General features: G+C 41.2%; 2 protein-coding genes across 2 annotated transcripts in view; both read left to right on the top strand.

Moving 5' to 3' along the window:
- Window positions 1-15152, top strand: part of LOC128709411 (calcium-transporting ATPase type 2C member 1) — a 52678-nt gene that overhangs the window by 13680 nt on the left and 23846 nt on the right. The window lies entirely within an intron of this gene.
- LOC128709412 (carbohydrate sulfotransferase 11-like) lies at window positions 10145-11451 on the top strand. The gene is made up of 2 exons (XM_053804407.1): window positions 10145-10789; window positions 11017-11451. The coding sequence occupies exons 1-2, from the start codon at window positions 10145-10147 to the stop codon at window positions 11449-11451; spliced, it is 1080 nt and encodes a 359-aa protein (XP_053660382.1).

Below are 15152 nucleotides of genomic sequence, written 5' to 3' on the forward strand. Positions count from 1 at the left end.
AATGAGTGAAGCATTCAACGACAAGCTGCCGCAATCCCGAGCGACTTTGCTCCACCTTCGGCCGGATGTGTATAATGTCTGTTGACATTGTTTGTTTCAAGAGGAGATGAGTTTTCGCGATGTAATGGCCCTTTTTTGTGGGCACCCGTGCCCGTGTAAACGGTACCATCGGAACGGATGGGCCATTTCCACACAGTGGCGATTGTGGATGTAAATTCTATTTAGCTGATTGCTTTCCCAGCGCTTCGCTACAGGCCCGTGTAGCATCGCGATGTAATGCAATGTCAAAGCGAGTGGTTCCGGTGGCTAATAATCCATTGCGGGAGGTTTTTTTCTTCTTCTACTGTTAATACACTGGAGGGATGTTACATCAACAAAGTGTTGATACCTGCGGAAGGGTTTTGTTTTCATTCCATTTTCATTTCGACCCGGCCCTTCGGGGGGAGAAAATGCGCACCCGGGAACGGGGGCTAATGTTGTGCGAGATTTTCTAATCGATTTTCCATATAATTTGTGTGTGTGTGTGCTTTCGGATGTGTGTGTTTGTTCTGTGTCGTTCGGAATTTACGTGCGGTTTGCATGTTAATGTACTTGGACGACACAACGTGCTGAACAGCGTTCAAATTAAACTTTCATTTTAATTACACTTTTGCGATTAATTGGGGAACAATAAATTGCGGTAGAATTTACTAAATTAAAATGAAAACATGTGCAAATGTGACGGAAATTTATGAATTTTATGAATACTACACTGGTGGAAATAAATTTTAAAACAGAACTTTGTTTGACCGAAACATTTCATTACTGGGATATAAGTTTCTACAGCTTTCTGTTATCAACATTTGCTATCTTTAATATAACGTTTTATGAAAGTTATTGATGAATAATTTACCTCAGTTGCTCTTGTTTAATACAATAATTCTGATCTGATATAGTTAATATTTTGCTCACTAAATAGCAAACTTAACGTCACAAAAAATCATTTATGGAACAAGGAACAAATTATTTATACTACTGCTCATCACATTACACACATTAAGAATTTTTGCCAAATGCTACCACAACCCCATCTAGAAAATGTATTTTTGCAACCCTTTGCTTGATACGATGGTAACTAATAGGATCAGAAATTATCAGTTGTTTGCCATTTGTGCAACAAGCAGAAACACAATCGTTTCACTTATCGTTAAGCCGGCTTTTCTAACCATTGCCGGTGGCCTTTTCCATCGTTTTTCCTCGAGGGGTGTTTTTTCCACTCTCTCTCTCTCTCCCTCCCTTATACGTGTGGGTATGTGATGCGGCACATTATCGGATGCAAAACACTCCCGTTGATCACGAAATGCGTTCAATTACAGGGACACATGGAGGAAGTAAAATGGCCCTGTCCACACATGCACAAGTTCTTCGTTTATGTAGAGGAAATGGCAGTAACTCTTTAGAGTCCTGTTGATTCTCACAATGGCAGCAATGGTGCAGGGAAAAGATTTTCTGGTACGTCTGTTCTGGAGGCGTTGAGTTTTCGTATAATCTGTCCGGTGGGATACAGTGCAGTACCGTTTTTGGCAACACTTAATTATAAGTAATTTTTAAACGTTTGTTACAAACTAGAAAAGTTCATTAAACACAACAACTTCTTCGTGAAGAATTCCATACATGCTATTAGAATATCATTATCAAAATAATTAAGTTAACCCACGTTGCAGATGTTAATGTTTAGTTCAATTTATATTTTTGCATTGATTTCTTTTGTGAATAAAAAAGGTTTTGTATTTTAGTATATTACAACAAGACTCTAACAAGACATATAACAAATCTTACATGAATTGACGCATACTGTCACAAAATTCGCCTAAAAGGATCTTTCTGCCCTTTTACTTGTCTCCCTTTACAGTACATGTCCTATCCGTGATTCTGTGCGTCAAGTACAAACGATCGGTAGAAAGATTCTACATGTGTCATTCGGATTGTACCGGGCTCGAACGGCGCTCGTTTAGTACTTCATCACAATCTCATTTGCCCGTGGTTCACGCACGCCATACCAAATTCTCGCCGGATGGCGGATTAGTCACAGTCGTTCCTTTTCACCTTGGTCGTATCGTACACAATGACGAAACCGATAGACGATAGACTCAAGTGGTAATTGATTGAGGCTAGCCTGTTCGGTTGAACACTTCATTTTGGTTGACGCAAGAACGCGCTTGAGAAAGACATTGATAACATGCCGGTAATAGGTTTTTGGATGAGTGTCTGAACAATGTTGGCCATTTTGGGGGACGTTTCATTGTCTCCTTGCGAAAGGTTTGTGGATGAAGATATCATTATGCTTTGATTAACTGAATCACGTCCTATTGATCAGTGAAGGAAATAGTCGTTGTTTTCGTAAGTAAAACAGAACCCTGTTGCGAAAATGTTGGGTTAGAACTGCAGAATGGAAATATTGGTAATTGAACTTCTGAAAAGTTGCTTAATACGGTTGTCTTAAAGCTAAAAGATATTTGATGTTACTGTTTGTAGTAACTTTGAGTCTGTGACAGTCATTCCTCCAGATGAAACGCTTTTCCCCATTCTCTACAAGGATAATGACTTCATTGGAAATTGTAAAGCCAACAAGAGAGATCACTCAAAAGCGGCTCCAAAAGGCAACATTCAACGCATACATGGCGCTCAATTTGTGTTGTCCTCCATCTCCCATTTCCAGTTCCGGGTGGAAAAATAAGAAATCGCAACGTGAAGACGAGTACGATACAGCATTTTCCTTTGATGGTAAACCGCACAGTTTTTAATTAAATTTGTCTGTCATATTTCTCCAACCGGTCATTATGTTGACGTTTGCCTTTGGTCGAGCATCGATTTTTCCATCTCTTGCCGGCTACTTCCCATCACAGTGTTTTTTCCCGTGGTTTTCCCTCACCCCCAGCCTTACCAACCAATCACGGAAGCCGAAAACCGAACTCTTATTTATGGCCCGGCGTATCGACGTTTCCAATCGCGCGATAAGTGGAGTGAACGTTTATATCTTTTAATTGAAGCGTAGACTTTCTTGAAGGCTTCTTTCGGCTGGCGGGCTCTTTGGTGGCGGTTTCTAATTGCCATTTCGCGAAAGATGGTTGCTAGTTTATTCGGGGATATGGCAACCGATAATTGTCGTACCGATATCGATTTCAGCAGAGATTCACGAGCGAAAAGTCTTGGATTGTTTGCTGAAGCAATGATTGAACAAAAAACCACTTTAAGTCTGTTCTGGAAAAGAGGCAAACGTTCATCTCAAGTCATAATTAATATTGATGAGACGTTTCGTTGATTGATTTATTGCGTTTCTTTTTATTCGAAAATTCTTTTGTAATACTAATGGTTCTGTTCAAAATGTTTTTAACATTTATCAAATATGTAAGTACTATGCAGGGTTTATCGTTCCAGTTCTACCACGTAACACTAAATGTTAACAGCGTAAAATGATTCTCACGAATTGTTCGAACAATTCGAACCCGGTAGCCCTATTCAACACTGGAACACTGGATTCCAACTCTGAAAAATCCCACGCTGTTGACAGATAGTTCATAAAACCCTGATAAATCCTGTAAAAGCCCTCCAGTACTTAATCTTACATATTTAGTAGTAACTTCTTGCTTTCCCAAAATATTAATAGTATTAATCTTTCATTCCTTTTTCCATTGCTTTTGCATCTCAATCTTGTTATTAATGCGACAATAATAATGTGAAAATTAATTTCTGCTACTCAATATCGTGTTTGAGTCCCAAAAAGCCCATTGGCGCCATCTGTTGCAAACCGAAGAAACCATACTTAAGGATTTTCAGATGTTTGTGACGCTTGATGTATGCAAATTACAGCATAATTACACCGTTTAATTAGCATTGGATTATCATAGGATTACGTGTTCCTGATGTAAGATAAATCAGAGGCGAACATTACGTTGCTCCAAATGATTTTTTTCGGGCAGCGAATCGTACCTCTAACGCAAAAATATATTAGAACTATTCACACAGTGGTGAATCATATTTAAGCCATGGTGCCCAATGTACTAGCATTGATTTTAAAGCATCGGCAAAAAAAAACATTCCCCAATCGATCAGAAACTAGAAAAATGCTACGCGAATAAAGCGGGATTTATCATCCTAGCATTAGCATACACCATCAACCAGCACGATTGTCGCTTTGGGAGGGGTTTTCTCTCGTAACGTTATAATATCCCATTCGCAGCGGCACGATAATTTACCCATGATAAGCGCATTATTTGCGTATAACAAAGTAGATTTTCCAGCACACGAAGGTGAAAAGTTTTGGGGAGGTGAGAGTGCGGAGCCGGTCGTTGGACGGGGTGATTTTCCGGCCGGTATAAGCGATAAGCGTATCCGTTCACTTCCACATTACTACATTCGCCCGTTTTTCGAACCGGCTTAGGTTGAATGTGCGCTTTCCCGCTTTGCTCTGATTCGGGAGTTTCAATTTTTGTGCTTCCTTGAAGCTCTCTTTTTTCCATGAACTTAAGGAGCGTGATTGTATTAGGTGCGTAAAAAAGTTTCCGCACTTCATTTGCAAAGTGATGTCGGAAAGTTTTCTCATTTGTGAAACTTTTGTTAATCGTTATCATCATTAAAGTAGATAAGGAAAATATTTAACATTATTTACTACAGTACTTGTACATCGTAATGACAGGACATTGTTTTTTTTCTCCTTAAAGAAAGTTCGTGCCATTCCAAGCCTTCTATTCAATCGTTGGGCGGCATGTCGTTGGGGTTATTGATCAACTAAATTTCAATTAGCTGTCTATTCGTTTTCAAATTACATCAACCTACTGACGTCTCCTTCCGCTAACTTCTTCGCCCTAACCAATCCATTGTTCAAACCTTTATACAAAGCAATCCAACCATCCGGTAACGGTTTGACATGGAAATCTTGTACGGTAGGTAACTTTTCTCCTCCTGCCCTACCGATCCAACGCCGGTGTGAATCCTCAGGTGAACGGCGATAAATCGTCCAATTAATGAAAAACCAACGGGAGGAAAATTTATCGCCCTGCAGAGAATTGCTGTTTGTCCCTTTTGGCCTTTTAGCCGGGCGCAGTCGGAAAGATGTGAATGAAGCGTTGTCCGTATAGGAAATTCTTACAATCGTTTGATTTACGACGTGCCGTCGAATCTTTTATTTGGTAAACTTTCCTTAAAGGTTTTATTTTCTTGTGTGGGTTGTGCCTTCTTAAGTTAACTTTCTAGTGTTGTATGCTTCGTACGGCCAGTGAGCTTTCTTTCAAATCATGTTCAGTTGTTTGAAAAAATCGAAAGAATTGATGAAACATTAGAATCTAGTAAATAGGTTCGTTCGAGAAGGGATTTTCGTTTGCTTCTCTCCACAATCCAATTCTCAAACTGGATTTGAAGAGTTCGAATGTGGCAGTTTGAGGGATGAGAAAATCAATTTCCTGATCCCCACCGTCCACCTGTTCGGACATTTCAACACCATCGTATCCTTGCGTCCATTATGTTCACTTTTCCTGGCTTCGTATCCAGACCTTAATGCCCCTCAACGTAATGGAACGTGTTGCTTCTTCGCTGGATGAAACCGGGAATGGGTCTGATCGCATGGTCTGAGTGGAAAATTTAGGTCACGGAGGGTTTTTAGACCATCGAACGCTATTCGTTTGAGAAATAACCATAACAAAACGATTGCCTTTGGGTGTTTATCGGAAAAAACGGTATAAATCTCATCCGTAATATATTCCTATTTATTTATTCTATTTAAGTACATCATAGAGCTATGGACGTCGTAGTTGTAACATCTCTTTAATATTTTTTCTTTGATCATCAAAATATTCGATTTTAAAGTATTGAAACGAATTTAGTTTTCTCTGCTTGCGAGCGTTCTGATTTTATTAACTTTGCCCTTTTTTCTCCAATTTTGTTCAGCGACCCTCTCTCCTGCGTTCCATTTCCTGATGCATGTCATGGAAAACGTGATTTATGTGCAATCGTAATCGAAATTGCCCTCGACGATGTCGTTGTCGTGTTCTTGGTTGGGCTGGGAATGATAAATTGTGCTAGTGATTGTGAAGTAACACATCACTCACGTCCGGTGACTAACCAGAACGGTAGGAAACTTGATGACCAACCGGGAAATGATTGCAGGGTAACAGATTGCGGAAGAACAGATCATCTTTTGAGTTCTTTTTTCCATTTCAACTTTTTTAGTAGGCAATAGTGGATGGAACAGTGCTTGTAAGCATTCCTTCCCATCAATTGATCATTAAGATAATTAAAGGTTTTACCCTTTCCTAATTACTTGCCCCTGTATTTAGGCTTAATTATTCTTCCACATTGAATGGGCACTTGCAATCACTAAAAGCATTAGTACGCTATACATTTTTGAAGTTTTTGTTAAATTTAGACCCGGATGACATTTTTTCACTTTAGAGCATCTTCAGTCTGGCGCCATCTGTTGGATAACAATGGAAGTAACTAATTAAAAAAATGCAAATGTACTTCGAGACTTTGTTAATGCATATTTAAATAGTATGAAATCATAATGCAAAATTTTTGCTACCTACAGTCTTTCTCATCGGTTGCCAGAAAAGACAGCAAAAGTGCATCTTCGGCAAAATTCGCCACAATCACTCCGGATGCTGGGATGCTTACAGTAATGCCAAAATGTCACACAAACTTTGTCCAGTGGATGTCAAACAACAAATAATGCCTGCCACACTTCCACCGGGTGTCGGCCACAATTTTGTGCCGTCGTGCTTTTGTGAAAATTGAATTTTCATTTAGCTCCGGTCGTACAAAGTAGGCTTTCCGAGACAGCTGCCGGTACCAGTGCGACAGCTTTTCACACTGGAGATCATCCGTTTGACATATCTCTCCTCCAAACACGTCACATGCTTTAAAAGTTGTGCCTGAGTTGACGAAGATAAGAGCCTTGCGGTGCTTTTGTAAATAAATGGAGAGTGGTTGCGCTGCTAATGTTAGCATTGGAGGCTGCCCGAAAACGGCACGTTCGGTCGGGTGGGACGGTACACCCGGACTGCATAGCGCATTACACTACAAAGCGTTTTTGGCGAAGTTTACGATCCGCTACCATTAAAGAGCATACTGGAAGGGAGACCGGCTGCTAGCGCTTGACGGGTGGGAGCATAATTTAAGCAGTACGTGTAAGCATTGAAGTTCCAGCAGCGGGTGGATTCCATAATTAAACCACTGGAAATGCTGCAGTGCCGTACAGGAAACATGACGCTACAATGCAGGTGTTGGGTTACACAAGCGTTTTCCCACAGCATCTGCAATTTTCTATCGAGTTTCCTAAGCTTTTGCAGACACATAGGGATGGATGAGGGATAACATTGAACGTTACTCCCATCTTTACAAGAATCAATAATGGATGACTTTTAAATCAATTATATGTTTGTAAAGTTCCAACGCTCTAGGCCCGGTGGTATGATGATGGTAGCGGCGCGGTCTCTACACGAACGGACCGGAGCAAAATCCCATCCTGGACCAATCCCCCGCACGCAGAACTGACTATCCAGCAACGGGCTACAGAAAGCTAGAAATGGCATGCCTAGACCTCTTCAGGTTGTTGTGCCGATATAGAAGAAGAAGATAGTTCCAACGCATCTGATACGATAGAACAAGTGGAGCATTTCTATTGGTAAGCAATCTAACAGCTCCAATTCAATAAGTTCGTGCGTGTTTGTTTTTATAACTGCGGCTGTCTCTTTAAAACGTTCTTCCACGTCCGTTGTTGTTTAAACCAACAAGAGTGCGTCAAGTTGCACTAAGCTATGCCACACTGTAAAAGGCGTACAACAGCCCTCCTCAGCGCGGAATTGATTCAAAGTGCTCAGAACGCTCGGTGTGTTATACTTACCGTGCAACTGTCTTAACTTCTCTACCTTCTCCTCGACATGTCGTGTCTGAAAATTGGCCAGAAAATCTCATGTGAAAGATTTATTGCACACCGGCAGTAAAGCATCGCTTCGAAGGCCCCTTAATGCACTGGAGCTTCGCTAACTATTCCCCCGAAGCAAACACAGCTGCATGCGAGCACAAACAATAGAACCTTTCCGATCGAATTTACGTTCGCCCCATGTGGTGGCAGAAAATGGCATCAGTGAACAACAGCGTGTACCGCCACCGTACCTGCAAATGCATAAACCCAATCCCGGCTCACGACCAATAGACGTTTTATAATGGGTTCGTCCTGGTGCCAGACCAGAGACTTTGGCACAACAATACAGGAAGTTACAAGTGCTCGAAGAAGATGAATCCAGGCAGAACCACTACGCACCACCCGGGCTCTTAAACGCAAACAATAACGAAGTCTTGCGGTACTATTTTCTTGGAGCTGGGTGTGAGTTTGTGCGGTGGCTGTGGTATTCGATGCTTTCCAAGGCATTTCTTGGCAACTGGAAACTTGGTCCTTCTACTCGTGCTGTTAGCAAGCGTGGGAAAACAACCATCCTCATACCGTGGCAACCTTCGGTAGGCCTCAGCACGGGAGGAAATTCGTGGAAGTATCGTCGAGTGACATGGTTTTCATTTTTCCCGCAGTCGGCTGGTGATGGGGACGCTAAAGATTGTTTCCTACAGCCTCTCGCTGCTTGGTGTGGCTAAAATTTTGCCAAAGCAATTTAGCAACCTCAACTGAGACGGCTGCTAAAGAGCAGCAGTCGAAAATCACATTAGCAGTCGGGAGTTTCTCTTAATGTATTGCGTTAAATTGTTGTGGCCAATAATTTACCAGCAATTGGATAGCTTGCAACAAGACATTCAGGTTTTTCCTTTACATGTACACAAGTGAGTTTCCTAGTGCAGCTACCGGTTTATGAACCAAAAATCATACCATTTAGCTTAGTTATCTTCGGGGAAAGGTTGATATTTATTCGATGCATTTTGTTTATTAAACTTGGAATTTGTATTTATCAATTCGGAGATATTAGTAACGCCATCTGTTGGGAAATAGTAACATATTTGTTATTCGCCTAGTGCAAACATGGAGCTCCGTACAATGTGCGATCGTTCTTTTGTGTTTCATTTATACTTCCTTCACTCGCGATCGATACGTCGACTCTTTGTTCATTAGGTCTTAAACTGCAACAACACTACTGCCCTCTGCAGTGAATAGACACAAGCACGATCGGTTGGATCTTATACAGCGACATGCTGTATTTTTTTTCTCTTCGGCACAATCTCAAGGCATACGGCGAGTACGGCGAGTAAAGACTGTTGTTACAACTTCCAATGATTGCCATCCGTAAATATTAGTCACTCTTGATTGCCACAGCACATCATTGCTTACATTTGAGTGCTAATTGGATTTGCCTTGTAATGGCATTGTATTTGACACGAATGCTTTATAGTTCCACGTTCGGTCGTTCACAAATGTGTTTTTAATCGATTCAATAGTAAAAAAAAATGCGTAAACAAATTAAACTAATTCATACAATTTCAACAACAATAAAAACGCGTACCTTTCGATTAGCAGTAACGGCTTTTTTTTACTCGATCTTCTTTGCGTGGCTGTCATGTATAGTTGATCAATTTATATCGATTTTTGTTGTTGTTTTTTTTCTTCGTTCTGCAATTCGAACAATAAAAAAAGTAGCAAGCCAAAGTAAAAACAGCTAAGTAAACCTATTGCTCACGATCGGTATCGCACGGCATACAAAGTTTTCCCGCACATGGGACACAATTTTTTTTATTATGATTGTCTCCTGCGTTCATCGTCTTCTGGTCGTTTGCGTTCGTTAGCGCGATTTGAATAACGTTAACGAGAGCTTTTGCTAGCTCACGCGACTGCCCACCTATACACGATCGTACGCTAGCTCGCACACATGCAGCGTAATGGCCTAGAGGCGTTTGTTTATAGGTTTTTTTGTGTGTTGAACTCCCTTTTTTCAACTGTTGCTAGTGTGGTGGGGGTGCGCTTCGGGGAAGGAAGAGAAGGAAAGCTCTTTCATTCGCATGGTCGACAGGTTGATGAGGGATCTTCATTGTATCCACAGCTGGTTTTTCGGTTGTTGCAATACCCGAACCGGTCCTCAGTGGTGTTCCGGAAGGTGGTGAAGACGCATCTCTGTTACAGACAGCTTCGAAACTGTTCGGAAGTTAAAGAAGGTTATCGTTGTGAAGCCTGATGGGAACAACCAGTGGTCGGCGTCGTACAAGCAGTATTACAGTTCCCAATAACAACGCCTCTGTTGGCACTGTTTTGCGATGGAGTGCTTTGGGCATTCTGCTGACTTGTGTCTTTCTGGTGTTAATACTACCCTGGCCTCTACCATACGAACAGTCGATGGAACACATCATGGAAGATCGATCAAACCATCTACAAGAACAGTGTGGAATAGTTCATACGCTCGGGAATTTCTCAGTCTCCAGTGCACGAACTTCCAAGCCCGAGTATCTGTACTACAACTACTTTTATCAACCACGGTTCCAAATGTTGTGGTGTGCAATAAGCAAGGTTGCGTCCAGCAGTTGGATGTATCAGTTCACTCGGTGGGCAGGAGTTCCGCGGGAAAAGATCGCACGAGCCGCCCGTGACATGAAGGCACTCGCGCGCATGTACTACCCAGCCCCGACACGTGCCGACGTGGAACAGATGAAGCAGAACGTGGCGTCGCCAGTGATCCGTTTTCTGTTGGTACGTGACCCAATGGATCGGTTCGTCAGTGCGTATGAAGATCTGATCGTGCGACCGCAGAGCGATAACTATCGTACCCTCAGGCGATTCATCTTTCGCGAGGTGTACGGAATTAACGCACCCACTGCTACAAAGGTACGATTGATTTTTTTGGACGCACGCAAAGTGGTTTGGAGTTCGTTGAATGCGATGGACTTGTTACCGTTCGCGGTGACCGGCACGAATATGCTGACTATGTCCATTGCTAGACAACTTCCCAACTCTTCTAGCCGTGGACTCCACCCTACCGAAGAGGTGTTCCAACAAAGTATACTGACGAAGTCTTTTATTCTATGTGTGGCTTGAACCGATCACGTCGACAGAATGATACTTCGCTGCCGGTACCGAGCTTCAGTGATTTCACCGAATTTGTGCTTCGTCGCACCAACGTGCTGGATCCACACTGGAACACTTACTACAATCTGTGCGATCCCTGCTTTCTTCAGCCGACCGTGATCGTCAAGCTGGAAACGTACGATCGGGACGTGGCCCACCTGCTGCAGCTGGCGAACGTAACCACCAGCGCGGATAATTATGATAATGGACGAGGCGATGCTGATGGGTTCGCGGGACATCGGCTGAATGTAAATCATCATCGCACATCGGGTGACACTTTACACCGTAACGCCTCCACGCTGGATCGGTTGGCCGAACTGACGAAGGAACAGTTCGAACGGTTGTACCGTCGGTACGAGGTGGATTTTCGACTGTTTCACTACGACGCGAGCCACTACTTTGCGCTGTACGAGACAGATTAACGAGCGTCACGCGCGTTGTAACTGTGATGTTAAGAGTGTAGCTGATCCGTTCGCTTTATCTCACTAGAAGTTGAGATGTGTGATCCGTAAAAAAATTTTTGTTTGCAATAAAGGTTACAAGTGTTTTACCATTCTCGGTAGTTTATCGGCAGGTGTGTACAGCCTGAAGGTATGCAATATAATGTAAAATCTTGTCTTATCTGACAGTAGCTTAACGTCCCAATGTTTATATTTGCATACTTTTAGGAGCAATGAGATAGAGTTAAGACCAATGGAGTAGTAATCATATGCTCAATAAATTTTTAAAAATAATCGCAAATGGTACAGTTGCAGCTTTATTCAACGTTACCTTTCTAACAAGTTTTAGGTGTTGAAACGATCTGGATGAATTAATTAATTTTCGACAATGAAAACGAATTAATTTTGGTTGTAATCATATCGTTTATCATTTAACTAGCAACTGCAATGGTTACGTTTTATTTTGGAATTTTGAATAGATGATTTTAAGCTGAACATTAAGACCTTCAAACACATGTTAAATGGCTGTACATAACTGAAAATGAGGGATTAAAATTCAATTAACTCGCTAGTAATTTAATGCTTTTAAGTTGCACACTCACTCAGCAATGAAACAGCATATGAATTTCTCCACCTAGAAAACAACAGCGCTGAGCATGAATACAACAAAACACAGTACGAAAGGAAACTAATGCCTTTCATAAGCATCCCACTTGAAGTAAGCGATTACGGCGATGTTTAGCTTCCCTTTTTGTGCGCACCAACACTCTCATTCACGGTACGCTTCTATTGTTCCCACACGGCTCAGAATCGTTTCCATGCATGACAATCAGTCGGCAGAACACACATCCGCGTCCTTGGCAGAACGCTGCTTACTTGCGGGAAGTAGACTTCAGGCACGGCCACCGGGAGCATTTGCACAAAATCCCTTGATATGCAAATTGGTGCGGAAAAATTGTCCAAGCCTCGGTTCCATCGGATTTATGCTCGTATCGTACGGGCGAAGAATACACGGTGGCAGTCGGTAGGTAGTTCATTCAAATATGGAAAAGATTCTGTGAGACGGATTAGTCGGCTACCGGCATGCCGTTCAACATCGGTGTTCCCTTTAACTCCTGCCATTTTCACATGCATACGAATGTGTTGAGGAACGAAACGTTTTGTGTGTGACAATCAAGTTCTACGTATAATAGGTATTGTTACTTCTTTTAAAATATGTAAAAGACTAAACATTAAACATTAAAATAACAATCTTGTACTCATATAGCAACTCATCCAAAGTAAACAGCATAGCATTTTTTTGTATTGTCTTCAAATATTTTGTATAAAGTAAATGATGTTCATTTATAATGCTTTCTGCGAGACTATCAAAACAATCCACCACCAGCCAAATCTTCTAAATCTCCTTTTCATGATCTGTTTGTGCTTTGCTAATGAATCTCATTCAAATAAACTGATTCAGCACGGCTGACAGCACCATTTCAGGCTGTGGTTCAAATTCCCATCCACAGATTATGCAAATGTGCACACGATTAATAACGAACCGGTATGGGATAGTTTAAAGCCTACCGATATGATAAACCGCTAACAAGTATCAATGTCCATCAGATAGTTTGCTAGAATCGATTAAGCATGTTAACTCCATTGGCTGCTGGATGTTTTTGTACAAATATTGGTGTATTCTATAACAAGTATTTTAATGTGAAGTTTCCTGTTCGATTAAATCATATCTTCAAAGTAAAGTGGAATAGTGTTTCGTCAAAACCACAATAAATTCAGCGATGTTGGATTGGAGCATGGATGGAATTTGCACAAGGAAATTCACATCACGATGGAAAATTCAACCCCCGTCATCGTTGCTCCCCCATCACATCCCCCGAGTGTGTGCAACATTGTTGTGGTGGCTGTGGCTGTAATTTACTGACCCGCGTACCACATCTTTCGGAAACAGTTGTTGATGCCGTTGATGACTTTCATATCTTTCAGGATGCTGTCCGACTGCCCTGGCGGGTGGACGGTGCAGCAAACTGCACGTGTGTTGAAACAGTTTCCGTTCGTCCGGGTTTGCACAACCCAAAAATAAACAACTGTCCCGAGTGAGAACAACGAGGCTACGGCTCGCAACGCAACAAACATTGCGATGTGATTTTATCACGTCATGGAACATGGTTGGCAATATGTGGAGAGGTATTTTGGCAAACTTCTTGCGCATGAGTTGCGAAGCGCAAATTCTTCATTCATTCTGCTTCGGTGCAGGTGAAAGGGACAGTGTATTACGTGCTTGTGTGCATTATATTGCTGGTTATGCACTTAACAAGTTGAATTGTTGAAGTTCATGGTAGGTTCTATTACGAAAATGTAAAATACACAATCTCCTAGCACAATTTACTTCCTTTTGTTATTTGTTTTGTTATTTTCGAAGTATTATTAGTGTCGCATAAAAAAGTTCAACATTTACGATGATTGTGTCATCTTGTAACGGGGACCCGGAAAAAATCAATTCCTAAAAGTTTTGTCGTTACTAACAGTAAATATTTCCCTTGAAGGTTTTCAATAAACCTTAAACACTGTGTCGATTCGCCAATGGCTTCAGCTCTATTACGCAAGTCTTGAAAAAAAAAAATAGTTAGAATTCGATTCCAACTACAACGTTCTCATATGACAACCGTCTCGTCTTCACCGTCTTGCTTTGCTTCCGTTTTGCAAGCGAACGAACAGGACAGGATCGGGAAAAAATCCCTGGCCGTCATAACGGTCCTTTTTCTATTTGCCGAATATGGAGAACAGTTTCACATCATGCTCCGGAAGAGGGAACAAATTTACGGGAAGGTGATCGTTGAGTGCAAAAGTAAATAAAACCAAACCGAATAAACCGAATTCAAAGCCAACGGTGAAATGACAAGCGTTGACCAGCACACTTGTCCATGTTCCTGTTCAACTTTTTTGCTGTTTGTCCTTTATTGCACTTTTCCATCCCGATCCGATTGATGGTCATCCGTTGCTGAAAAGGCTTCTAACGTTTTGCACATCACGCCAGGCGTACATTTCGTCAATAGTTCTTTTCATTTATTGAATGTTGGGTACATGGAAAAAAAACAAACCAACCATGCAATGAATACAGTTGACAAACCTTGGCCTTGCAGTTTTATCTTCACTGCAGGAAAAACAAGTCGATACAAATGAAATGCAATCAACGTGTGTCAGAAGAACATTTGAGAATGATGAATTGGACATGCGTTTTTCGACATGTGTGAAAATTACTTTTCACATAAGGGTTGACTTTCGTTGAAGCGTTTGTCTATATTAATTGTGGAATATGGGAGTTGAACGTTTTAAAAGACTTAATTAATCCAAAATTAATTATGTACTTTTAGAAATTATTTTTCAAAATAACAATGATTATTTTTCGTTATATTCATCTGATAGCAGGTGGAACGTTGGAATACAGGAGGTGTTAAATTAAAAAAATCTGACCGCAAATGCATGAGAAAATAGATTGGCATGAGCTATTTGTTGAGTGGCAAAATTAATTTCTAAGGACATTCGTAACGTTGAACTAATTTGTAGTTTTGTAAATAGATCATATATTTACTTATTTTTGATATAACGCATTATATTCAACAAGATTTTTACCAATATAACGCCTAAAAGTATGCGTATGATCACATATCCACCAACAGTTA

The sequence above is a fragment of the Anopheles marshallii genome, chromosome 2 (genome assembly GCF_943734725.1).
Source record: "Anopheles marshallii chromosome 2, idAnoMarsDA_429_01, whole genome shotgun sequence".
Taxonomy (NCBI): domain Eukaryota; kingdom Metazoa; phylum Arthropoda; class Insecta; order Diptera; family Culicidae; genus Anopheles; species Anopheles marshallii.

Bases quoted from the DNA above. Each gene is read 5' to 3' on its own strand.
- LOC128709412 (XM_053804407.1), top strand. From the start codon at position 10,145: ATGGGAACAACCAGTGGTCGGCGTCGTACAAGCAGTATTACAGTTCCC. The intron at 10,790-11,016 runs GTACGATTGATT...TCACGTCGACAG, and splicing joins ACGCACCCACTGCTACAAAG to AATGATACTTCGCTGCCGGT.